Raw genomic sequence first — 24943 nt, forward strand, 5'->3', positions numbered from 1 at the left:
TGCTGGTATTTCTTCTGTAACACAGCCTGGGCTTGAAGCTGTGAGCAGAGAGCAGCACTTTCCTAATAACTGCAAACAGAAACCTTAAACAACCTCTCAAAGGTATTTTATGAAGCAATTAGTTTTTAGAAGAGAGCTATTGAGCTCTGACTCCATGTTGTTTCCCACATGGCCGACTTGTATTTTACCAGCTTCAAGTTGGCAGGCTGAGCGCTGTTTGCACCCACCTGTGGAAATGTGCCCAGGAGTCACCAGCGCTTTAGAGAGCTTCATAGATAACAAAAATTTCTGACACATATGAAGTAAAAAAACTGGAAGAGAACTGCTTCTGAGCTAAAGCTACCTATTTAAAGAAAAAAAGTCATAAGTGCTGTGAAAAACTGAACAAGGACTTAAAGGCAAAGTGAAAACCTTCACATAGGCTTAAGAAATACTCTGGGCTAATGACTGTTTTCCTAAATAGACTAATGACTAAAATTTCTCCAGCTGGTGAGATGTGATTTGATTCAGTATGGAAATGTGCTTTGCTGTGTGAGGGATTGCTGGAGCAAGAAATGGGATAACGCTCTCTGTCTGCCTTTGTGATGGGCAGAGCAGAGGTCGAGGGACTGGGGGAGTCCCTCTCGTTAGGGAGGTGGCTACATGTCACTGAAGGACAAGGGACACGACCACTGTACTGGAGAGCCAGCCTGTTGTTTATCTACATTAGTTTCTGCAATGAGCTGAAGTGAATTTCTTCCTGCCCTTGGTTGCAGACCAGCTGTACAGGTACCTTGGCAGTCTCTGTGACCAGGGTGGATGATCCAGAGAGCCAGGGTCATCATATCTCTTTCCACTATGTAACACATTTTTCTCACAGATAAGAAGAAAAACCACACAAGTGTATCAAATATCCACATAGCAGCACTGAGCAGTACAACTGCTGGATAAAACTTTCTTTCATTGCAGAATTTAGGCAGAGCAAGCCTGATCTTTTTGACCTCATAAATAAAAGGGTTTTCCTTTGGCTTGTCCCAAAGCTGCCGTGATCTGCACACCTCAGTTAAAATCCTCGGACGTGGGGCTGAGGTGCCCGTGATCCAGGTGAGCTCTGGCTCCGGCTTTAGGACGGGGGAGCGAGGTGTGCGGTGCAGAGCTGTGCCGGAATGGTCAGGCTACAGGCAGAGCCGGCCGCTGCTGGGTGAGATGGGTGCAAGAAACGACTTGAGCACACAAGCAGAAAACTACCCGATGTGAAAAGGTACAAAACCCTAAAGGAAATCTGGTGCTGGAGGGCAAGAGTTTGGTACCGCTGGGGACCTGTTGTAGGGAGCAGCAGGGTGGACCCTTGGCCACCTGACTGATGCCTGCGGGGGCTATTTGGGTGTCTGCCCCAGGAGTGCCGAGCGTGCTCGTGCTCAACCGCATGGCCTCTTGGGCTTTGTTGACTTTTATCTGTGTTAACTTCAAAACAACAGGTTGATGCTTTCAGGTTGAGCATATTCTGCATGCAGGGTCTGCACAACCTGCCCCGGGTCACTGGGCATTTGAGACGCTGCCTGTTGAAACATGGTGTTACCCTGTGGCTGGTTTTGCCTGTAACAGGCAAAGAAATGACAGGTAAGGAAAAGTTCATTAATGGCTGGATAAAGAATAAATGCTTACCACTCATATCTTCAAAATGAGTTCTTGCAAAATTTTGGGCAGGGTTCTGAAACCAGGTAGCACGCCAGCTCCTTCTGACAGGACACAGGAGCCTCCAGGCTGGGGCCAAACCCACTGTGCATAAAAATGAGAGGGTTTGGATTTTCCAGAATAGGCTGCTTTTCCTACTGAGCTTTGTAAAACTGTTTTTTTCAGTTTATGCAGAAGAAGGTTTTTAGTTGTGAACTGTAAAAAAATCTCATGTAGGATGACAGCATGCAAACAGAAAAGGCCACAAAGTAGCAGTGACACAGCGTCAACGGACAAGACACCCAAAGCTGTTTGGCTTCTGAGAAGTGGGTAGGTGTAGAAAATGCCACAGTGGCTGCTCCAGGAAACAAGTGTACCATAGTGTGCCATTAATGATCATCAGTCTTGCAGGTTAAGTAGTTCTGATGTTGAAGAGTCACGCAGAACTAACATGGCTCTTGAAAAGACAAGGCTTTATTTATTCCCGTCTCCCTCTCAGGCAGGGGGAACCCTTCCCTAAAAGGACAGTTTTGTCCCTGTGGTTCTTGTCAAATCACACTGTGGAAATGTCAAAATGCTTCCAAAAGTTTTTCCTTAACAGTCAAATGGGGATATAATCCACTGTCTACCTGACTATTTTAAATATACCAAAAAAATTGGATCAGAATATTCTAAATGTGTTGTACAATCTGGTGGTTTGACCTTTGACAAGATACTGTCATTGTCACATCCTAGGGTTACTAATATTAATCCTGAGAAATGCAGGGGGGATTATAAATGAACAGAAAATAAGATGGGACATTAATTTTAAGTTACTATCCCGCTTAAAATATTGTGTAATACAGCAAATTATACTATCGATAAGCCATCATTCAATCTTGGAAGCTGAATGTCAAAGTGAAATATTCTCTGTAGGTATGAAGTTCTTAGAACAGATGAAGAAACCCTAATGAAAACTTAAATTTGTCTTCAATGAAGATGTTAATTCACATCCTCACTGGGCTGATACATTCCTAAACTGAGGCTGAAAAGTTTGTAAAATGAATTTTCTGATACTAGAAATTACTTTTGTATGGTAAGGACCGACTGCGGAGTTGCAGAATGATGAAGATGGGAGTGATGGACCGCTGAGAAAAAAATTTGCGTATGATAGTATATGAATTGAGTGAACACTCATTGTTGAGTGCTTGACAGCAAAAGCCACAGGGGGCCTTGAGATCAGCCAGAATCCCTATGGCGCAGGGATTTTGGTGGTGAGTTTGGCCACAAGCACCAGGCAACTGCGGTGTCCCCATACACAGGCATTCAGGACAGTGAGACGCGTGCCGCTGCCTCTCAGCTCGTGAGGACAAGCCATAGGCTGTCATGGGGCAGTGGAGGGTGTGTATATAATATGGGTGCCCGGTGCTGTGGGGATGAAGCAGTATTGGGAATTTTTTTAACAACGATCCCTCCTGTGGACAGATCTGTGCTTCCTCCTGAGACAAACAGCTTTGTGGCTCCTTCTGGTGAAGTGTTCAGGAGCAGGCAGGTGAGATGAGAAATGGTTCTTGGGGTGTGTGCAAATTCCCCAAATACCACTTTTCTTGCAGAAAAGTAGAGCCTGTGGGGTATACAAAAACCTGCAACCTCAGTCAATGCAGTATGAGTCACTGGCATGATGAGCTCACTCAACAAACTCATGTGAGGAGCCGACAATCAATTTCTAAATTCTTTGGAGAGAGAGATAAAGGCAAAATCCCTGCCTTCTCTTGCTTATTATAGCACTTCTGCCCATATTTTCCTTGTCTGCAGCCAGTCAGCAGGCAGGAGGGAGGGGCAAAGCCTATTTAATAAGTTTTGCAAGGGGCTGCAGCCTGTCCTTGCCTGCGGTGGCTGGGAGGGGACTGTGCACGGCCACCTACCTGGAGCTGCCCACCCGCGTGAGAATGCTCATCGTGGGACTGGGGACCTGGCAGGTACCTGCTGGAGCTGGGGACCTCTTCTCATCCCTCTGCCTCTGGTCACGCAGGTGACATCAGGAAATTGCTGAGAATCGCGGTGGACTTTTTCAGCAATCTCCTCTTCAGGTCAGGAAAATGCAGCAAATCCTCTGTGCGGCATTTCTTGCCTTCTGAAATATTTCAGGTAATGCAGGTATTTACACCTGTCGTTGAGGAATTTTTTTAAGTGAGCAGGTGGTGCTGACAGTGCAGGTAGTGAGCAGATAGAAGGAGATTTTTCTTATCTATGGAAAAAAATTACATACTACAGAAGTAAAAACTTCGCCTAGCTTGTTTTTCTTTGTTTTTGGTTTTTGGTTTTTTTTTTTGCTTTTGGCACTGGGTATTAATATCCCAGCAAGTCATGTAGGTGTCATCTTTGATGAGTGCATGTAAATATAGGAACTTAGGTGGCAATGAGTGGATTTGGAAGTGGGAATTTACATTAACTCCTTAGAGGCTGAGGATAACTTATTTGTATTGCAGCAGATGACTACGCAGCATTTCGCATGAAAATAGTTTGGGTAGTTCTTTACCTGCAAATGTTATCTAATGGACTTCTGGTGAGAGAGAAGATTTAAGGATATACTGAACTATAAACATAAAAGGAGTCTGGAAATAAGCTGAAAATTTTAAGAAACGGAGCTTCTTCTTAAGAAAGAAAAAAAGTAGTGGATCATGCCCTGGATTTGAGACTGGAAACTAAGTATGTTGAATTGCAAGCTGCCAACTCTATGAAACACTGTCCAGTCAGCATAAAACTATCTTAAATTATTCCTGCTATATTTTTGGGTCAGCTGCTGCTAATCATCATGTAACTTATGCACAAATGGGGCTGAGTTTGTTTAACCCTTTCAGTCTTGATTAGTCAGATGAGAAAACACACTAAGAAGTCTAGAATAACCAAGTAGGCTTTAAAAAAAGCATGCCTTGCGTGGAGCCTCTTAGGGCATTGATGCTGGGGTGGCTGAGCTCTGTGAAGATGCTAGCAGGAACTGATTAGGACTAAACAGAAGGAAAATTTTGGACCTGTGATCCCCGCCACCACAAAAATCTCTTGTGCTAATGCAATGAAAACATGGCCCAAACCCACTGCGATTACTTGATCAAAGCTATTTGACCTCAAGGTTCCCACAGCAGCTTCAGCTGCGACTCCCTGTGTTTCGGTGCGGCAATGGGGCCTCTCTACCCCATCACTCTGACGTGAAGTCCTGTTCAGTAAGCACCATATAAAATGAAGCAACGGATTATTTTTTTCTGAAAAACATCTCACAATACAGAGTCTTGTGTCATCACAGGGTACATATTGTCATCTTTGCTCTCCACTGACGACTCCTCCACTCAAAAGCGGTGCCCATCGCTCCTGCACGGCAGCTTTCCCATGCTGCAGCAGCAGGACCCAGAGAAAAGGCGCTCTATGACGCCCGGCGCTTGGCAGGTATTGCTGCCAGCCTGCTGCCCCATGCCTCCCGAGGGGCTGCAGCGTTCATACGTAGGAAGGGGTGGGATGGGGTAAGGGGCTGCAAAAAGGAAAACTTGTAAAACTTTAAACTGGCTGTTTGGTTGTGTGTAGCCTTGTAGAAAAAAAACCACTGCGGTTTCTGGTTTTTTGTTTGTTTTTTTTTTTTTTTTTTAAATTTAGATGAACCAACCAAGCACCCTTTGACTGGAAATACTTGGAGAAGTGAAATCATTTAAAAAGAAAAAAAAGATGATGGGTGGGGGTGTAGTGAAGTTAAATGTAGGAGTGGTCGCAGTTTTGCATCACATTTCTGCTTGAAGTACCGTTTTCCAGAATCGGTATCCAGTCATCAAACAACTCTTCAGTGTCTCCAAGCCAAGAATCTGATTTACTTTGCTATTAAATACCAGGTTGTGTATTTTGCCCAGGAGGTGGCACTGTCCGTGTAGGGTTTTGCTGTCCTCTCACCTCCCTTGTCCTGTGTCAACAAGAGCCGGCTTGTTTGTGTGCAGGGCCAGCAGGCTTTCCAGAGGTGATTCATTTCCCCATGTTGCCAGGATCCCACATTAAAATTGCTTTTAATTTCTGGGCAAATTAGAACTGATTTTGAGGTAGCCTCGTGTCCGAATGTGAACATTCAATCCTTAGAAAAGGGCAGATCAGCTCAGGCAGCTCATCAGTGACTCCCATGGCCATTTTATTACAGAAAATGAATGAAAGCAAGAGCCAAAGTGGAACACCTCATTATTTGGGGGAGTAAAGTCTCCAGATCTGGAGAACAGCAAACTTCTGCTGCTGTTCACCGAATTACTGACTTGTCTTCTTGTTTCAGTCTCTCCAAGGAACAGCAAGAGATGCAGTGAAGTTTACCATCGGTGTTGGGTACCGCCACTTTGTGCCTTCCTGTACCAGAACGAGAGTGAGATCGGGGATGCACTATGAGAAAAAATTGAGGAGGGGATTGTGAGGCGAGAAGACCTCTTTATTGCCAGTAAGGTATGTCTTTGGATAACTTGTCTCACATGAGGCCAGCTCTTAGGAAGAGAGACAAGGTCCCAACCTGCAAAGTGCCAGGGGATGAAGCTGGTCTGGGAATTAACTCCTCTCTGTCAGGGCAAAGCATTTTGCGGATGGAGGGAAGGAAGAGGTCAACTCTTGGGGAAAAAAAAAAAAAAAAGGCTTGATTTGAGAGGGATTTTTTTGTAGTCCATATCCATTGTCAGCCATGGAGACAGGAACTGAGGCCATGCTCTCAGTGGCCTCTGAGATAGGAAGCAGGGCTATTGTATTCGTGGTCACTCCTGCTGCGCTGCCGGCCTCAGCCTGTTAACTCCTGTATGTTATGGTTTGTTTTGTTTTTTCCCCCAACAACAATGGTAGGAAAAATAAAGTAACTTCTATCTGCTGGAAGCTGGCAGGTTGATTTTCACCAGTTTTGCTTTTTTCTTCATTTTGTTTAATTGTTGTATGAATCGTTGGAATTTTAGAGTATCTCGTTCTCATTTTACTTAACTGACAGTATTGCAAATAAAGTAAGGTGCACAAAAGTGGCACTTCCTCAAGACAAGACGATGTGCCGTATCATGAGCTGCCTCTGTGTCTGCGCCATGTGTTTCCCTGCCAGGGATGCTCTGCGGTTGTGAGGCTAGGAGAGCAGCTCCCAGGCTTTGCGTTACCCCTGCAGCTGTGGTCCGCCTTCCGCGAGAGATCCCTGGTGAAGGAGGCATGCCAGAAAACACTTGCTGCCCTCCAACTGGATTATTTGGATCTCTACCTGATGCACTGGCCCATGGGATTCAAGGTCTTGAGCCTTCAACTCCCAGGAGCCACCTGTCAGAGCTCTGCCACTTTTTCCTTTGGGACCAGACATGTCCTCTCGAATGAGGGGTGTTGTTAGACCTCATTAGGACATAATGACAAACCTCCGCATGGAGTGCCCAGGAGGAAAGGTAAGGTCATGGCTGCTTAAGCTAGGTATTGTAGTACAAAAATCACCTTATTTTACCCTGCACAGCATTTCCATGTCATGGATCAAATTACCATCCAGATCACCTTCCTCTTAAAGCCTGGGATTTGGCTATCATTTGCTTTTCCAGGATCAAACAGCTGTGAATTACTTAGTTCCTATTTTTCTCTTCTCTCTCTCCCCTCAGGTTAAATAAATCCTTGTTTCCCCATCGTGTCACATCCCTGGCCTTCCCGCAACCTGACTGAGGCACATAAAAGTGTCTGCCCCTCCTCTGCCCGCAGGACAGATTCTCAAGAAGCAGATTTTCTTGAAGATTACTCTGTTCATACAGATTACTGGTTTTGGCCACGTCTTTCCCCAAAACAAACACAGGGCAGGATATCCAGCATGTGTCCAGCTCTACTCGCTTGTAGAATTTCTAAGTGATTTCTTTAACTACTTACTATTCAGCCTACCTTAAACTCGCTTTTTTGTTGTGATGATAGGCAGGGGAGGAGCTATTTCCTGCAGATGGAAATGGCATGATCATTCCCAGCAATACAGATTTTCTGGATACATGTGAGGTATGTTCATTGACAGGCCAAAAAATTCTTGCTAGTTTGAAGTAACAACCTGAAAACTTGAAGGTTTCTACTTTGGGAATCGTTCTGAGAGAATTTCTGATGTGAAGTATTCCAGATTGCTGATTTCTCTGTACCCTTGGGCTCCTTCTTGTGTTACTTGCCAAAATTGAGGTATTTTTATGTCTACTGCTTACTAAACTGGCTGGGTGGGCATGGCAAGAGGAAATCTTTGACTGTGTGTGTACCCTGCAGTGGCTTGAGCTGACATATGCTGTCGCTTCAGACCCCACACCACTCTCTGGACATATTTCAGTGGCTTTAGCTGTAGCCGTGCTCATCCCTAGTTGCACCTGAGCTGTCCAGACCACAGGAAAGCCAGCATGCCTGTGCTGAGGTACCCAGAGCATCCAGATTTCCCCCCTCTAGAAAATACTGGAACTTGCCCAAAGTCCTTCGCTAAAGCTGCGTGTGCAATGCAAACAGGCAAGAGCATGGGCTGTGTGGGAGACAAGACTTGGGCGCAAGTTCAAATTTCTGCTTGGCTGATGGTTTGGGCTTCCTTTCCCTCCCACCCCCACTGTGTGCTCAGCATGGCCAGGTCAAAAGAAGACAAGAGACTCACCAGAGTCAGAAGAATTTGCTGATGGTTTTTTCCTACTGTCAGATGAAGAATAAGGCACATTTTTGTTGCTCATTTCAAGGCAAAAAGTGGACATTTCAGGCTCCTGCTTGTGATAGCAACTTCAAATAAAAATGATTTCTGCTTCAGAAGAGGTGTTATCTTCTGCTCTAAAGATTATTTTCTCCTGTTTCTTTCTGCTGGAGGTGCCAATCTAATTAGGGCTGTCTAGCTGTTTTATTGTTTGCTAGTGTGAACGAAAATAGGTGGTGGGAACACAGCGCTGCTTATACTATACTGCCACTGCTAAATGGTACATCTCTCTTGGGAAATTAATCAACGTTGATGATCTGGTATCCTGCTCTAACTCTCCCAGAACAGCTCCTTGTCAAGCCGCTCTGTTCCAAATGACAAGCTTTTTATTATGGGATAATTATTTCTTAGCTGAGGAGTTATCCTAAAAAAACCTTTTTTATTTATGAGCAGAAGGTCTACCTGGGGATAATATTTCAAAATAGTTGTATTCTACTGAAGTAATAGTAGTGTAGTAATTGTTAATCTTGAATAATGCTGTTATTTGTTTGTATGATGATACATGATGAGAAAGCCCGAGTCTTTGACCACGGTCCCACCGTTCACTGTACTGTACTAACGCCACATCAGGAAAGGATCCCAGCCATGAGGATTTTTACCACTGAAATTTTTGCACAGGCAATTTTGCCATATTAAAAAAAAAAGGTCTTAATTCAATAGCAAGTCTGATTCTGTAGTGTTTCTAGGCTATGGAAGAGCTGGTGGATATGGGACTGGTGAAAGCCATTGGAGTCTCCAACTTCAACTGCAAACAGTTAGATCAGCCCCTGAGCAAACCAGGCTCAAGACACAAACCTGCAAATAATCAGGTAAATTGTTCTCAAACTCATCAGTACTGACATCACACCTGTCTGGGGTGTTGCATTCGATGCAACATCTCTGGCAGTAAAATACCTTTTATGTTAAGGCTGTGCTTTTTCATATCTGTGTGGGAATACACCTGTGTTTGGCTAAATCATGGAGCAATCAAAGATGCAGAACGTTCTGTGCCCTTACTTGTGCAGGAAGCTGCAGTCGCACAAGCCTGCGGCACCCCTGGCTTGAAAGCGCAACCTTCACCTTTCTTCTGACTGCAGCACTCAGCTCGTGTGGGCCGAGAGATGAGCTCTGAAATGGAGAATGCGGCGGGGCTTACCCATCTCCTTTCCTACAGCTCCTAAGGAAAAAGAGGCTGCATGAACAGGTAGGACCAGAGCCAGGCCACGCTGCTGGGGTGAACAGGTAGGACTGGAGGACCGGAGAGCTGGGTGCTTCAGCTGGATGTGCACAACTGGAACTTGGAGCCCACTGACAGGGGGACTGGGAGAGGTCATGAAAAATGAGGCAGGCAGCTGGAAAGAGAAACTAATGTATGAAGATTGGGCCTTGCTGGAGGCAGCGTTGGGAATAAGGGGAAAAGATCTGAAGCACTGGCTGACTCTCTTAAAAACCCTACAGCTGCAAAAAGAACAACCTTTTCAAAGCTGATGTGGGGCTTGGTAGGTCACCTTGAAGTACCTTCTGCTTATGAAGAAATCTTTTTTTCTTTGTAGATTGAGAGCCACCCCTACCTTCCTCAGGAAGAGCTGATGAAGTTTTGCCAATCCAAAGGGATCTCTGCCACTGCATATTGTCCCCTTGGAGTGCCCAACTGGCCGTGGTAAGAATGGTTTGTGAGACTTCTTTCTTAGACATTGATTGGAGCCAATACAGTAAACCAGTCTTGGGACGTGGATAAACCTTCACACACACAGAAACCTCTCTCACACTTACTGTGATATTCAGTCCACTAATTCATACCTGTGCTGTTTCTGGAGTTTCATATTTAGGAGAAAAAGGATCAATTGGTTAGTGAAAGATAATTCTTAACTGAGCTTGGGTGAGCTTATTAAACATGTAAGAGAACTTCTGAACTAAAAAAAAACCAAACCCAAAACAAAGCAGCACATGCTTATGAAAACAGCAACTTTGCAGTCTTGCTGAGACAAATGGATTAGGTTTTTAAATGGATGACTTGAAGAAATTTTGCTTTTACTCCAGTCTTCATGGCCTTCTCCAACCTGGGACAGGGTGTATACCAGAGCAGCTGTGCTTGTGAAGGACACGACAGCTGCCCATTCTCAAGATGAAATTTTCAGGATCTGGACAAAAGAAGTTCCCAGCCTGAACCCAGGCTAGACTGAAATGTGTTTCAGTGACCGGCTATACTTGGACAAAAGAAATTCCCAGCCTGATCCCAGGATGGACTGAAATATGTGTTTCAGTGACCTGTTATACTAGAAACTACAGGCCTCTTCTCATGTGCCAACCTGCGATAAAAGGAAAAGAATGAAAGCAGGGACTGGAGCAATGAGAAGATGGTGAATTAAAGCGTGCAAGATGATGCTTTCTTATAATTTAAAAAATATTCTTACCCTACAGTGCTTGAGGGAGAAGAGAGCAGGCCACTGAACTGCTGAAGTCTGCTTTTTATTTTCACAGGTCCAAGCCTGAAGATATTTCCTTTTTTGATGATCCCCAAATGAAGGAAATAGCACTCAAGTACAACAAAATCCCAGATCAGGTTAATACTGATCATAGTATTTTCCCTGGTTACAAGTATTTTTCCCACTCGTGCTAAAGTAACTATTTACACAGGTATTATGGAAAGCTGAGTTCTAGCTGTGTCTCATACACATCGTAATGCTTTAAAGAATATTATCTCTAACACTAGTTTTCATGATGGACAGAAGATTACCAATGGCTTTGGGCTTTAATTGGCACACTAGCCACTTCTACACACAGCATCCCTGGCCAATTCTGAACTCTTGTTCAATGCACTCCCATGCTGTCATCTCAACTTCAGAGACAGATAATGATTAAATGAGCTCATGCAATAATGAGGAAGGGTTTACTATAGTGCTTTTCCTACGTGAGACATCTCTGCTTTTATCAGTAGAGCTGTTCCATGTAACCATGTAGGCGCATATGGTTTTCAGCTTTTGGAAGACAGGCAGAACTTCTCAGCTGTAACTCCCTGTCTGTTCCTGCAGGTGCTTATCCGGCTCCACGTTCAAAGAAATGTGAGTGTAATTCCCAAATCTGTCACTCCACACCATATTGAGGAAAATTTTAAGGTAAGAGGGTACCTTACAAAATTATTCATGGTGTTAAACTTTACACAGAAAAATCCACTCTGCCAGTGGAACAAAGTACCCCTTTCATTCTTAGAACTGGCAAAACCTTTTGTCTGACAGATACCACATAGGTTACTTCTTTATGCATGCAAAAAATTACTTTAAAAGTAAGGAGCCAAGTCTCCTTCATTAGAACACATCAAGTAAGAGAGATTAACTTTTCCACCTTGCAATATAAATATGATTCAATTAGACCCCACCAGCACTGTAACTTTACGACATGTATTCATTGCATCTATTGCACGCTTCCTAGTGCTTCAACAAATACAATGCTTTTCTACTTCTGTTTTTGGTATTCTTTCTGCAAATGAACTTACACTTGTCTTTTTGCAAACTGAAGTAACCCAGCTGTTTGGGACCTTTATTCAAGTGTTTGACTTTGAATTGGCTAAAGAGGAGATGGAAGCCCTCCTTGCTTTCAAGAAGCAGTATCGTATCTGTGCATTAAGCGAGTACTTCCTCGTCCTCCACGTTTTAGCAAAATTGGATTATCATTGGCTCTCCTCTTAATGGTCAGTATTTGATAGTCCCACTTAAAAATAAGAAGAGAGGGAATGTTAACCAATACCTGGGCATATCCATACCTACTGGAATCCAGCACTAGGGTTTATTAGAGCATTGCCCGTCTTCTACAGGTTGGTAGCACTGGGATTTTTGCAGGTACGTTGTGTGTTAAGATATCTTGTAATGGATACACACCAAACTGCTGTCTGAAAATCAAAATTGGCTGGGAACTCCAAAATAAATAGGTGGCATTTTTTTTCTGTTTTCTTTGGCTACTTTATGTAAGAGACAGTCAGTGTAAATAAACTCCATTTTAAGAATGAGAATTGTAAGGTTTTTTTGAAGTGAAAAGCTGTGCCTATGTATTTATGCCAACATTATTAAGACAGCATCTAGATAATAGAATGGTTAGATACAAAGATCTGAAATTTATTCTGTTTTCCAAGGTTACTCACTTATCTAGTAGCATACAGTGGAATTAGGAGTTCACAAGACAGCGGTTTAGTATCACAGGGAAGTTTAGCGATTTCAGCTAAGCAGAAGATAATGTATCTTTTGAGAACAAGGTCACTGTTATATGTGAAGGTTACAGAGCATTAACTTCCACTACCCTGTGTAAACTAAGCAGACTCACATTAGTGTTTTTAATGTAGTTCACAGTTTTAGTTCTGTAGAGCTTTTGTCAGGAGAAAAAAGCCTTTTTTTCTTAGCCTTAAGACTATATCCTTAAAGTGTTTTAATCATACTCTCTTCTCCTAGATGCAAAAATCACAAGGACTATCCTTTTTTGGAAGACTAACATAGGCATCGTCTTCACATCCTCTGGGGATCAGGACTGTATATCATTGTTTCAAGCAATTTGTAATACTTCATGTGTATTAAATCACAATATAAGTGGAATATGTATTACAAGATGGGAGAAGGTAGCTCATAGGCATTCTGAAGAGTAATCTTTGAGCGTGCATGCATTTGCTTCCCTTATTATCAACCAGTTATATCAGTCCTTTATCTGTATCTTTGCTCTGCTCTTCTTGTAGCAAAATTCTATTGTAGCAAAATATATATTCTCTTACCATTTAGTAATGATAAAGTTTAGTAAACCTGAATCTTTGGGATTTGTGAAAAGCAGTCTTTATCATAAATATAAAACCTGACAAATTTTAGAGAAATTTAGATTCTCCCAGTGGTTGTATTTTTAGACAAAAGTTCAAAACATATGCTTTCAGTTGTTAATGTAAGACAATCCATTTAACATCAGAAGATCTTTATGTGATAAGACAATATGCTGCTTGAGAGTCTTAGTTCAGTAATTTCAGCATAAGACTGAAAGCTCTTTAGAGGACACTAGTGAATTATGTTTCAGGAGCTGTTTTCTTAATGAGGTGTCCTATTTATGAACTGCTAAAACTAATAAACTGGTAGGAGATTTGTATGTTTGGTCTATTGTATCTACAAAAGTATGTAAATAATGCCTTTATCAGTAGAATGGCTGCAGTTAAGACTGCATCTCTCCCAGCAAATCTGAAGTCTGATAAAGGAGACACAGAGGAATTATTTTGTTTGGCAACTGTCTTATGTAACAAGCAGAATAGCTGGGCAGCTTCATAGAAGCCAACAGTAGATTTTCACTCTCTTGTACTGCTCCCTAGATATTGTTTGCTTGTGTTTTGACTCAAAGAATGTCACTGGATGTTGTTTTCTCTGGTAAAAAAAGTCAGTGCTACTACAGCCCATGCATCTACTGGAGTTTTAATGAGGTGTCTGTTAATCCAGACTTCTTGCTCTTTAAGTTTAACATGTGACTCAGAACTCCTGTAACTGCTTTAGGCTCTTCCAGCCCAGCAGAAGAACAATGTGGATCAGCACTGCCTGCAGAGAGGAAGGACAATTGTGTAATTAAGGTTCAGAGCTAGGATACACACTTCGTGGATATCCTTTTCCAACTGATTTTCTTTGTAGTTGAGGTTTTTAAGTCTATAAAGGAAATGATGACATATCTTTGAGCTACTTTAGACTTTTGCAACATGTTTGAATAACAGGTGCCCTAGAAATGGCAAAGCAATTCTGTCAAATGGGATTTCCTACAGCAACTCTAAGAGGTCCGAAAAGCATGTCAGCAATTGACACCAAACAGTTATAGCGCAGTGGTATGGACAGGAAGGTGCCTGTAATAGGTACTCTTTTTTTCTCCACCCCCCAAACATGCTAAATTGAAAGGGTCAGTTACAGGATACCATCATAGCCACAGTTAGAAAATGAGCTACATGGAAGGTGCTCTGCTTCCAGGCATTCAGACTGTGGTCAGGTTGTCAGTCTACAGCAGTAGGAGCAATACCTGCTTAAGACTGTGGCATACAGCCTATCTTGAAATATTCTCTACTTCATAGGAATTTTCTAACAACATTCCAATTTAATCACAGCTATCAGACTTGAAGTTATTTACAGGATGTTTATAGACTGTGGCAGGCAGGAAGTTGGACTAGATGATCACAGTAGCCATATAATAGTAAAAAATTCAAAACAAGTTAGAAGCCAGAGATTGTGCATTTGTTTTAGAGACAATAGATCTTTTTCAGCTGCAGAGACCTTAGCAAAGGTAAAAGGAGAAAAATTTGGGTGATGTCAGTTACTGGGAAATAAAGCACCCTCTATTCTGCAGCAGAGCTGCAGCCACATGACATAAAGACAATGTGCCTTTCTAGCAGGCCATCACTGCCTCACAGCAATCACTGCAGCCTATGACAGCGGTAAGCCGGCTGCTATTAGCTGCTCAAGAAGCACACTTCCTAGCTTCACCATTTCACCCACCCCAACATCTACGCCACAAGGGCACTGCTATAACTGCATCTGCTACCTGTAGAGAGGGAACTACAAAGCCTGATCTCCCTTGTATTTGGTTTTGAGGATTCAAAAATATCTTCCTACCTCTTCTGTGTTTTTTTTGTAAGTTCAGACTTCACTTTACATATAACCTGCTTGCTAAGAAAACAAAAATTGTCATGACATGCTAGGGTAGAGACTTGGGCTTGTTTTACTGCTCTTGTAAATGCAGTTGACTAAAGAACAAGTGTTATGTTGGTCAGATCACTGCAACAGAAGAGAGAAAGGGACAAGCTACAACTGTCTTCTGAAGACTTCTATTTGTTCTGTCAGTGCAGGGACCTGCAGCAGAGGTATTGCCACACACTAAAAAGTGCTGGAAACTTTCTAGTCTCCAGATTCATCTGAACCCTGTGTTAATGAGCAAGCATATACTGATGGCCATTTAACCCACTCCCTTTTCTGTGGTTGTAACTAATTCAACTGCATGCTGCTATCCAGGTACATTCAGTGATAGTCTGTCTCCACCTACTTTTCAGTGGCCCATGGAGCATCTGTTAGTTACTAATCCCCAGGCTGGATCAATGTCTAACACAAGGAGCAGATATACAAAAGGCCACAGGTCTGGCACCTCATAGAGCTGAAAATACCAAGGCCATCTCTTAAAGCCAGGAGAGAACATGCTACACTACAAACAAAATGCTTCAGGAAAGACTATGAGATTCTCCCAGTGTCAGATGCAGAATAAACAGGCTCAAGTCACCATAACCAGCTCTAGGGAGCACAGTAAGTTTCCTGAAGGACTAACAGCTTCTATTTTTTCATCCCTACTTCATCAGCAGCATGATCATCAGCTTTCTGTTGGAACCACAACAAGATGTTTATATTATCCCCAAATAATTTTCAGTTTCTGTCAGCTATGTAACAGTGCTCTTAGACCAAACCTGCAGATACATCTTTCCTAGTCAGCAGTGAGATTATCCATGCCACTGGACTGAACCCAGTAAATGAAAAACACCTTAGCTTAGCATTTTGCCTTTGTATCACAACACATTGTCCCATGACTTGAGCTTTTATTGTGCAGTTCATCCATTCTGGTATAGTTAAGCCTTCATTAGAAGTTCCAAAGGGTCTGGGTGAAAAAAAATGTTATGTCCATGTTTTAGAGGGGAAACAGGATAATGTAGGTAATGAACAATAGGTAAAATTCAAAACTCTTTGCTGATCTTTGCTGCTCAGATTTTCCATCTATTATAGTTCCAACCTCTCTCATATTGGGCTCAATATCATTCAAAACCAAACAGAATAAGAAACAAAAGAGTGAGATAGACACCTATTCCATGAACCTTTTGCATTCAATCCTGCGCAAAGAGTTCTGGTCCTTGGCTTCCTCTATATCTTAAAAAAGATTTATAGCAGACTGACTAGGATAATCAATGGCCTAGGAATAATTTCTACAGACAGCAATTAAGTAGACTAAGACTTTACTTGACACCAGTGCAGGGAGTGTGCCAGAAGTTTCTTAAATCTGGAGCAGCTTGAAAAGTGTGACTGGAAATAGACCAGTTGCTATCTCCTCCACTGTAAAAGTCAGCACTATCAAATCAATCTAGCAGCAGACAAGCCCAAAACAAATAAGAGATAGCAGTTCTTCACAAGATACGTAGGTGTGAAAAATCATTCCCTTGGAATCTAACAGATTCACAAGGTAACTGATCAAGAAAGAGTTAACTGATGGCTGTTAAACACAGAAGATCTTAAATTGCTGTCAGAATATTTAAAAAACACACACCCAACTGCATGCAATGCTCAACTTACTCATCTTCAACTTGTTTTGGCCACAGTTGGAGACAGAATGCTGCAGTAAGTAGATACTTAGTCTGATTCAGTTCAGCTGTTCTTATGAGCAGCTATCAGCTGGCTTGTAATCAGGCTTATTTAAGTTCAGAAAAGCCAGATTGTATATTCAGCTTGATTTTTTTTTTCCCCTGAGAATTTGGAAAAAAGATGTAGTTTTGCAGATGTTTGTACTAGCAGTCCTGTACCATGCACTTTAAAAAATTAAAATGCAAGAGCAACATGGCCTATGAAGAAGTTTTAAGAGTTGCTTCTCAGCTTAAATGAGCAAGGTCCTGCCAGAATAAGGTAGGGCTCTGTACTTTTTAAGTGGCCAAGGCAGAGGGAGGGATGACAAATAGTTACTGACAGAGTTTATAGATGACAAACTAGGGGAGTATTAAGTGATTAAAAAGATAAAATAGTTTGTCCCGAGTCAACTGTTCTGTGCCCCAGTTAAGCAAAAGACTCCAGATTTCTAGTAGTATCTTCAACATTGTGAATACAGATTAAAAATCCAAATACAGGATTTTCTTTTCCTGTTTTGAATAACATAGTTTCCTGTGCCCTGGATTTCACAACTCTGCACAATGTTACAGTATGCACTTGTGCCAGTCTTGTGAGATCAGCAAGAAGAGAGATCCTGCCTCTTTCCCCAGAGGGAAACAAAGACCCAGTTACAGATCATCACATAAAAAGTGATTCCAGCCAGGCAGGCTTGTATATTTATGTTCCAGTATCAGAAGTCAAGCCATTTTCTCCCAAAAGCAACATCAACTGCAACCTGAAACATACTGTGCCTGTAAGACTATTTGTGGTGTCCTACCTCCAACCAGCAAGATGCTAATTCCAGCTGCTTCTTGTATTCTCCTCTGCTACCCCCAAAAATCCTCAAAAAAGGTCTCTTGCGTTCTCCAGCGAGATAACTGCCAGTTTTCTTTGTTTTCCCCATAAATCAGTTCACCATTATTCTTTGAAAATTGATCTGTTCTGTCAGAGCCATTTCCCTTTTAACATGAAAAAAAGGCCTGCTAATCTGGTATCACTTGAAGCAGTGAGAGTGCAGCTGGAAGTGAAAAAAATTTTGAGTACAAGTACTGATTCTACCAGTCCCAAGAACATGATTTTTCTGTCTCCTGCTCTTCATCTTTCCTGCAAGCTGGTCTCCTCTTCCTAGGGTGTGCTACAGTATCACAGTAGTGTAACTGCTGCAGCAGTCCTGAGAAAGTCTAGTAAGAGAGGCCAACAAGGTGGAACTGAACCACAAGTTCTTAAAAACACAAAACAAAAACACAACCACTTTTCATTGGAAGAGCTACAAGACTGTATTTGTCCTTAAAAATTTCTTTGATCAGAAACCCAGAGATCCGTCAAATCACAATACAAAAACAAATGCTGTGAACAGTTATAGCAGGAAGAGCTCAGTTAGCAGGAATGCTAGGCTCCGGATATCTAATTCTTTGATCTTTCCACTTTACCTTTTAAGAGATGAAAGGAAACCTCTACCCTTGTAGGCAGAGTGTGGCACAAGTATGGGGGTACAACAGCCATTTATTTTACTGTAACAATCGCCAGATCAACCTAGATTAAACAAAGACGTGGTTGCAGTCTAGAAGACAGGCTCTTCCTCAATCTCAGCCTTATTATATCTGGCCTTAAAGAAGCAATCCAAAATCATTATGGGTGACATGGTTTTCTATCACTCCCTTCCCACTCATCCTTTCTGACAACAGCCTGCCTTCTGTGCAAGTTTATGCATCACTGTCCCTTCACTCAGGTGCTTCTCTTTTTCCTCTCTTCCTACTCTATTTCACCAAGCATCCAAGCCCTCTGCCAGCTAAGTACTGCACTGTGTCCCAGAACTACCCCTTCCAAATTCTTTCCCACTAAGTCATCCAGCAAAATACAGAGAGCGCCTGTTAGACAGTACCACTCCACCCTGAGTGCTAGCTAGTCATCCTTCTGCTGCAGAAGAGTCTGTCTGAAAGTCTTCTCCAGTAAAATTCCTACTCTGAGAATGGAAAATTTCAGGCACAAACTTTCATAAAGTTACAGTGAAATGAAAACAGAGGAAATTAACAGAACCTCATGTACTATTTTAGAAGCCCTGACCCTCAATGTAACTTCTTGCCAGAACACATTTGTCACAAAAATGTTATTTCTGAGCAAGTCAACATTGCCCCAAACAGTTTTTTGTCACAGCTCAGACTAATCTAAGAACATTAGCTGTTCTGCTTTTTTTAGATGCCTTTGGGCTTTTATTTATCACATTACAGATACACAAAAACACTTGCAGAGCTGAAGCTTTTTGTATTGGCTTTTAAGCCCAGAATTTAAAGTGACTGTAATCAGTTTATGTTAGGAGACTCAGCATTAGAGGAGAATATGGCTTAGAGTCAGACATTGATTCTCTCCTCCCTCTGCCTCATTTTGGAAGTTAACTCAGTCTTGTCTGTTAGCCCATTGTAAATTATTCTGACCAAAAGCATGTTACATGTAAAGTCTGGCCTCAGCAATAGTGGAAAGATTTAAAAGCAGCATTTGAAGATAACAAAATCTGTTTTCTCAATATAATGGTCAGCATTTATCAGAAAAAAATTTGGAATTAGTATGACTCCTTAGTACCTTTTCATCAGTATCAGGAAACAAGCCACCTGTTTCACAAATAGTTTGAGAACAACTGCACTCACAGTACATTTTAACCTGGCTGAGTTCCCTTTAAGGTACACTATGTGATGCAGTTATGGAATCAGAATCCCACCTTACACTCACCATTTAGGGGTGATTATGCATTAACAGTTCTGGTGTCTCCCTTCTTTTAACTGTTCAGAAAGAACCCCCTTTCCGCCATGCCCACATAACCTCCTTCAGAGGACAGTTCACACTCTAGATCTACTCAGACCTCTGAAAAAAATTTACAAGAACATGTAAGAAAATTACTCAACACTAGCCACTGTTTTTACCAGTGCATTTTGCGAGTAGTCTTAAGCACCTCTCAGAAGGCAACAACTTTAAAACCATTACCTGCAAATATTGTGAAAACCATAAAACACTCCCAAGGGACGAACACAGCTCACATGTCAAAACTCAGCTATAAGGTTATTTTTCTGTCCTCCCAGAACAAAGTAGTAAGTTTCTGATCTTCTAGTTCATGACACAGGATTTTCTTGGAAATCCATTTTTACTGTATTTGCAAATGGTAGCTTGTACAAGCACAGAACTCTTTCCTGCATCATGTGCTGCCTGCCTGGAAAGAACAAGTTTTCTACTGCTTACTAAAACAATCCCATAGGATGCCCTGTAGACTTCATGTCTTCAATGGAATGAGTTTTCTACTAGCCAAAGTATACTATCACTTCAGTACAATAAAGACTGATCTAAACATTAGTATATTAGCTGTCAGACATATCAAAACAACTCTAAAGAGAGGCTCAGACTCATCAATGGCCACAGGTTGATCACACTCAGGTGTTCTACATGCGCACTAGCATGAGAACAACAGAGAGCTAGCAGGTCATACAAAAGAAGTTAACATCAACAGCATGTGATTTCTTGGGGGACAGTAATTTTCCTTGCTTTTGTGTGATCTCTAGAGACAGCTGATATAGTACAGCTACTCCAGCATTACCACCATTAGAGCACTGCTGAAATAACCATCTCATTACACACAGTAATGAAACTGTATTTTATTATAAGCAAAACCAGCTTTTATATCACCAAGAAACCAGGACCTATACACTTTTCAAAGAGCTACCCATGTAGAAACTGCTGTACTTCAAAATCAACTTGTACTTCCAATTAGAGAGAAAAAAGCATGGAGTGTTACAAAAAAACAAAACCAAACCCAAAAGTAATCAGAAAAAAGCAGACTTCATTAATTATGTAAAATCTGCCAATATCCTGGTCCTTCCAGACAATAGTCACTAGCTCCAATTCACAGTATTCCAAAATAAAAGTGACTGCTTGTTCAAACTTTCTCAATGTTTTCTGCTTACCAGTTCCAGACATGCAGTTTGGCAAAGACAATCTACTAGTCCACACAGTGTGCTCTTCAGAAGCATTTTAGCATTTCCTTCTTCCAAAAAAGAAAACAACACAAAGTCACTGAGTACATATACTGCATCTTTGTGGGGGAAAAAAAAGAAAGAAAAAAGAGGGGGGGCATCTGATGCAGTCAGAAAGCTATGTAGACAACTCATAGGCAACAGCAGAAGTATATCTGAGAAGTCTGGAGAAAGGCAGGAAACCATCTTCAGTATTCTGCATTGAAAGGGTAGTCCTTGTGAGTTTTGCACCTGCAGGAAATCAAAGAGGAAAGATTGTAGTATCTTTCATACACAATACATGCAGCTGTAACCACTGCAAAGAGCTACCAAGGGAGGAGCTGAACTGTATAAAAGCAGTCAGTTTGTTTGTCTTCTTTGGTGATGCGCTACATTTGTAACCAGAAAGATTCTTGAGTGCTTTCTCTTACTTGGGCTCTGAGCACCTCAGGAAACATGACCTAGGTGCTTTGTAGACAACTAATTCAAGGTTTCACTGTTTACTGCCATGATGACCTTTTTTTCAGCCTTCCAAGAAAGATTTCATATCTGGCTTTAGGCTTCCAAGTCGCAAATCCTCATGTTACTTTTTGAATGTTCACCCACTTTCCCAACCACTCCTGAAGAACATACAGTCAGTTTTTATGATATACCTAAGGGTCATGGCAGAAAGACAGAATACCACATGCAAAGTTAATCAAGAATTTGAGTCCATGTCATGCCCGTTTCTCTAATATGGACAAAATAAATATTATGGTAAGAGCCTCCTGTTGCAATTCCAGCTACAAAAAGTTTCTTGGAGACTGAACATGAAGCTTGCTTTATGCTCATGATGATTCGGTTCATAACATGAACATCTAAAATTTTACTCTGAAAAGTTATTTTGAGGATGACCCTTTTGGAAATTCAGTTTGCATATCCTGAATTTCCATCAAGCCTAGTATCTCTAACTACATATACTATATTATGACATACTGATAACTTAACAGCTTGAAAAAAACCCACAAAACTGCCACTTACGTGCTCATTGCACAGGCTCTCCAGTTTCTATTAAAGCTGAGAATAGTTGCCATCTCCTCTTTAGTCAATTCAAAGTCAAACACCTAAGAAGAGAAACAGCTGGAAATCACTTCTTTGAACAAATCAGATTGTAAGCAAAAAAAAATTTACAAAATTAATGAACATGTCCACAGTGTAGGGGGGCTTGTTAGAATAACTACTTCATGAAGGAAGGAAAGCAAAAAGATGGCGCTCTGGATTTCTGAGACTCCACTAGCTGGAGTGGGGGAGGGAGGTGAGCAAGGAGAGGGAGGAATTAAAAAAAAATAATCTCAAGTTGCAGTTACATGTGCCAATTGTTTTAAGAAGTTTGGAGAGCACTTGATGTTGCAGAATGCCCGAATCCTACATTCATGAAAGATGTACCTTTCTGTGCTATTCTAAAGGAATATCTATGAAAGACTTTCATATTCCACCTAATGCAACTGTCTTCCAAAATACTGGTTTCAGTCAAGGACCACTGAATCAAGAGCAGCAACATGGTTTATGGACACCAGGACCATTTTCTTAATAATGCTTGCTCTACATAAGCCTTTTGTGGCAGGCTACTGCACTCGGGCCCCAAGGAAGCTCTTGTCAGACAACTCATCCACATGACACAGAACAGGAAGCATCACATAACGTGACTGCTAAGATGATCAGCACAGCGTTTCCAAAAACTTTGTTCACTTCTGCTCTTCAACTGTAACCTTAAGTTTAGCCCTCCGTAGACCGTAGATAAACAGAGAGAAAAAGCCCAGTCCTCTTGCCTTGAGAAGGACTTCAGAACGGTAAGAAAGGATTGCTGCTTGCTCTGCAGGGAGAAGCCATGTCAGCCCTGAATATGCCCTACGCCCAGGTCACTCCTAATGACTCACCCTGAAGTTCTCCACAATGCGCTGTGGTGTTACAGACTTGGGAATCACAATCACATTTCTCTGGATGTGGAACCGAATGAGAACCTGCAAGAGGCAGAGTCACAGAGGATGGCTTTTGTTCTATTGGCAAGCAGAGCCTGTTCCAACAGTTGTTTTCTGTAACCCGTACCATTCAGCAGAATTAACCCATTTCTGCAGAGCTGCCTTTCAAATCATACCTGAATTCTAAGCAACACTTTCTGAAGTGCAAATAGAGTAGTGTTGGAGCCCCATATAGAAGGCCTCCTCTCTCCTTTCCCATCCAATTTAGTGATACTAAGTTCCTTTCATTCCAACCTAGACTTTTAGTAGGCTATACAAGAGTTCACTTCTCTGCAACAGGACTTGAGGTGGGAAGACTGAAACATTACAGCATCTGAAGATGGGTCAAGAAAATGTTTCTTGTTCATAGTCAAAGAGCCCTTGCAAGCATGCATTGCAGACCACATGGTAAACAAACCTGTGTTGCTACTTAACACCACAGAAGAGCACCACAGTGACAGGGAATGAAGAGCCAGCCTGTCCTTTTCATTGTCATTAGCTGTCCTTTATGCTCCATTACAGGAAGGGGTACCCAGTTTTCAGCACCTATGTACCTGTGCTGGTGTTTTGTTGTGCTTGGCTGCAATCTCTCTGATCTTGGGGTCATCCAGAAGGGAAGGATCCTCTGGCTTAGCCCTACACAGAGAAAAGACGACAGTGGCAAGAAACCTCCACAGAGCCAACCTAGCAGAGATCTGTATCTTGACGAATAATTAACGGTGCACTTGTAGTCTCAAGGTTTCAGGCATAATCCATGCCAGCTCCCTTGCAAAGCACAAAGAAATCTTACCATGGTCTGTCAGGAGAGCCAAGCGGACTGTATGCTGTCACAGCAATACCTTTGGATTGACAGTACTTGATCAGCTTCTCCTGGGTAAGGTATGGATGACATTCAATCTGCCAACATAAGAGTACAGAGACTGACAATGATTTAACAGCTTTAACGTGTTCTGGGGATTAGTTTTTAATCAAATCAAAGGCCAATTTTTGTTCTAACTTATAGTCTCTGTGGGATATTATACAGCCTTTGTTTTCTGTATGCCCCCACCCCCTTTCTACTATTTGTAGTAGTTCTCCTTGCAGTGAAAGGTCCAGGGACTGTAATGCCACTCCTTAAAACTTTGCTAATTCATATGAACTCCAACATACAGGATGGCCGGCTACTAATTGCTTAAATGGGACAGTTCAGTAAAATGCACACAAAGGAACTGTAAAGTTGTAATAATAGGATAGCAGACCAGTAAGTACAAGGTTCTCTTTTTATCCCTAATTAAACATGCCATAATGTAGTGGTGGTTTTTTTTTTTCCTCCAACTACCATACTAACTTCAACACCAGTATTGTTTCATTCATTTTTATTTGCTTTGTGTCAATACTCACACTGAATACCTTCAGTCTGCAAACACTGAGAATGGCTAACTGCTACAGATTTTAGACCTTCAGCTTACTGTACTTACCATGAATTTCCCTAACGACATCTACATAACAGAAAACAGACTCCTTAACAGAGAACTGTATTCTGCAAGCTAATGCACAGATATGCAGTATGTAACAGGAATTATTCATGTGTGAGAAGGCAATCAATGAAAATGAATATTTGATACTTTGCACAGAGGGACTTTCAGGATAATTCCACACCAGGGAGCACTACTTTTCTTTCAGTAGGCAACACCAAGAACCTCTTTGACTACACTGTCATTCAAACCTTCTGCAGCCAGCCGCTGCATTCTGAGTGAAGTCCCTGGAAACTTGTGCTACTGGCAGGTGGAGCAAGAGAGTGGAAAACATGGGATCAGTTTACAGCCGAGTGCTTTATTTGTGGTTCTAGTTGCCTGCCGTTACCAGAAGTTTGCATGGCCATTTCCCTTCTAGGGCATGTTGGAATATTAGACAACAGGACACATAACTCAGTTTTGGGGACAAATTATACAGATTTATTTTGCTTCAGCAGCTCTAGAAACACAGTTACTCAGGAGTAACAGAGCACCTGGTTATTTTCTCAACTATTCAGTAGGTAGAATCTATGTGATATAAGCAAGGCAAAGTCATCCTTACCTGTCCACTGGCACTCAAGTTGAAAAACTTATGAGCTACATTATCTAGTCTTATGTTTGGATCAGGATGAAAAGCCTATAATGTACATTTAAACAAGTATCTTAAGCTACTGCAATCCACATTGTGTGATAATGATCAAGTACAGTACTTACTAATCTAAGTACTAGTATCATTGTAATGTAATTACTACCT

The 24943-nt window shown here is 41.8% G+C and overlaps 1 protein-coding gene and 1 pseudogene across 9 annotated transcripts in view; one reads left to right on the forward strand and one right to left on the reverse strand.

The window, feature by feature from the left end:
• The window catches only part of LOC104325370 (aldo-keto reductase family 1 member B1-like), a 236250-nt gene that overhangs the window by 187993 nt on the left and 23314 nt on the right, over nucleotides 1-24943 (reverse strand). For 8 of the 9 annotated variants that reach the window (XM_069807781.1, XM_069807782.1, XM_069807787.1 and 5 more), the window contains 5 exons: nucleotides 23487-23593; nucleotides 23251-23332; nucleotides 22616-22699; nucleotides 21720-21802; nucleotides 20323-20951 (listed from right to left, as the gene is read on the reverse strand). The exons of the other annotated variant lie outside the window; for it this stretch is intronic. In XM_069807781.1, the coding sequence (XP_069663882.1) occupies nucleotides 20909-20951; nucleotides 21720-21802; nucleotides 22616-22699; nucleotides 23251-23332; nucleotides 23487-23593 (399 nt within the window). In that variant the 3' untranslated portion in view covers nucleotides 20323-20908. Of the gene's footprint in view, nucleotides 1-20322; nucleotides 20952-21719; nucleotides 21803-22615; nucleotides 22700-23250; nucleotides 23333-23486; nucleotides 23594-24943 lie in introns of those variants that run through there. 9 annotated transcript variants of the gene reach the window in all.
• Nucleotides 2887-13432, forward strand: LOC104325371 (aldo-keto reductase family 1 member B7-like; annotated as a pseudogene).

Source organism: Haliaeetus albicilla, chromosome 19, assembly GCF_947461875.1.
Source record: "Haliaeetus albicilla chromosome 19, bHalAlb1.1, whole genome shotgun sequence".
Taxonomy (NCBI): domain Eukaryota; kingdom Metazoa; phylum Chordata; class Aves; order Accipitriformes; family Accipitridae; genus Haliaeetus; species Haliaeetus albicilla.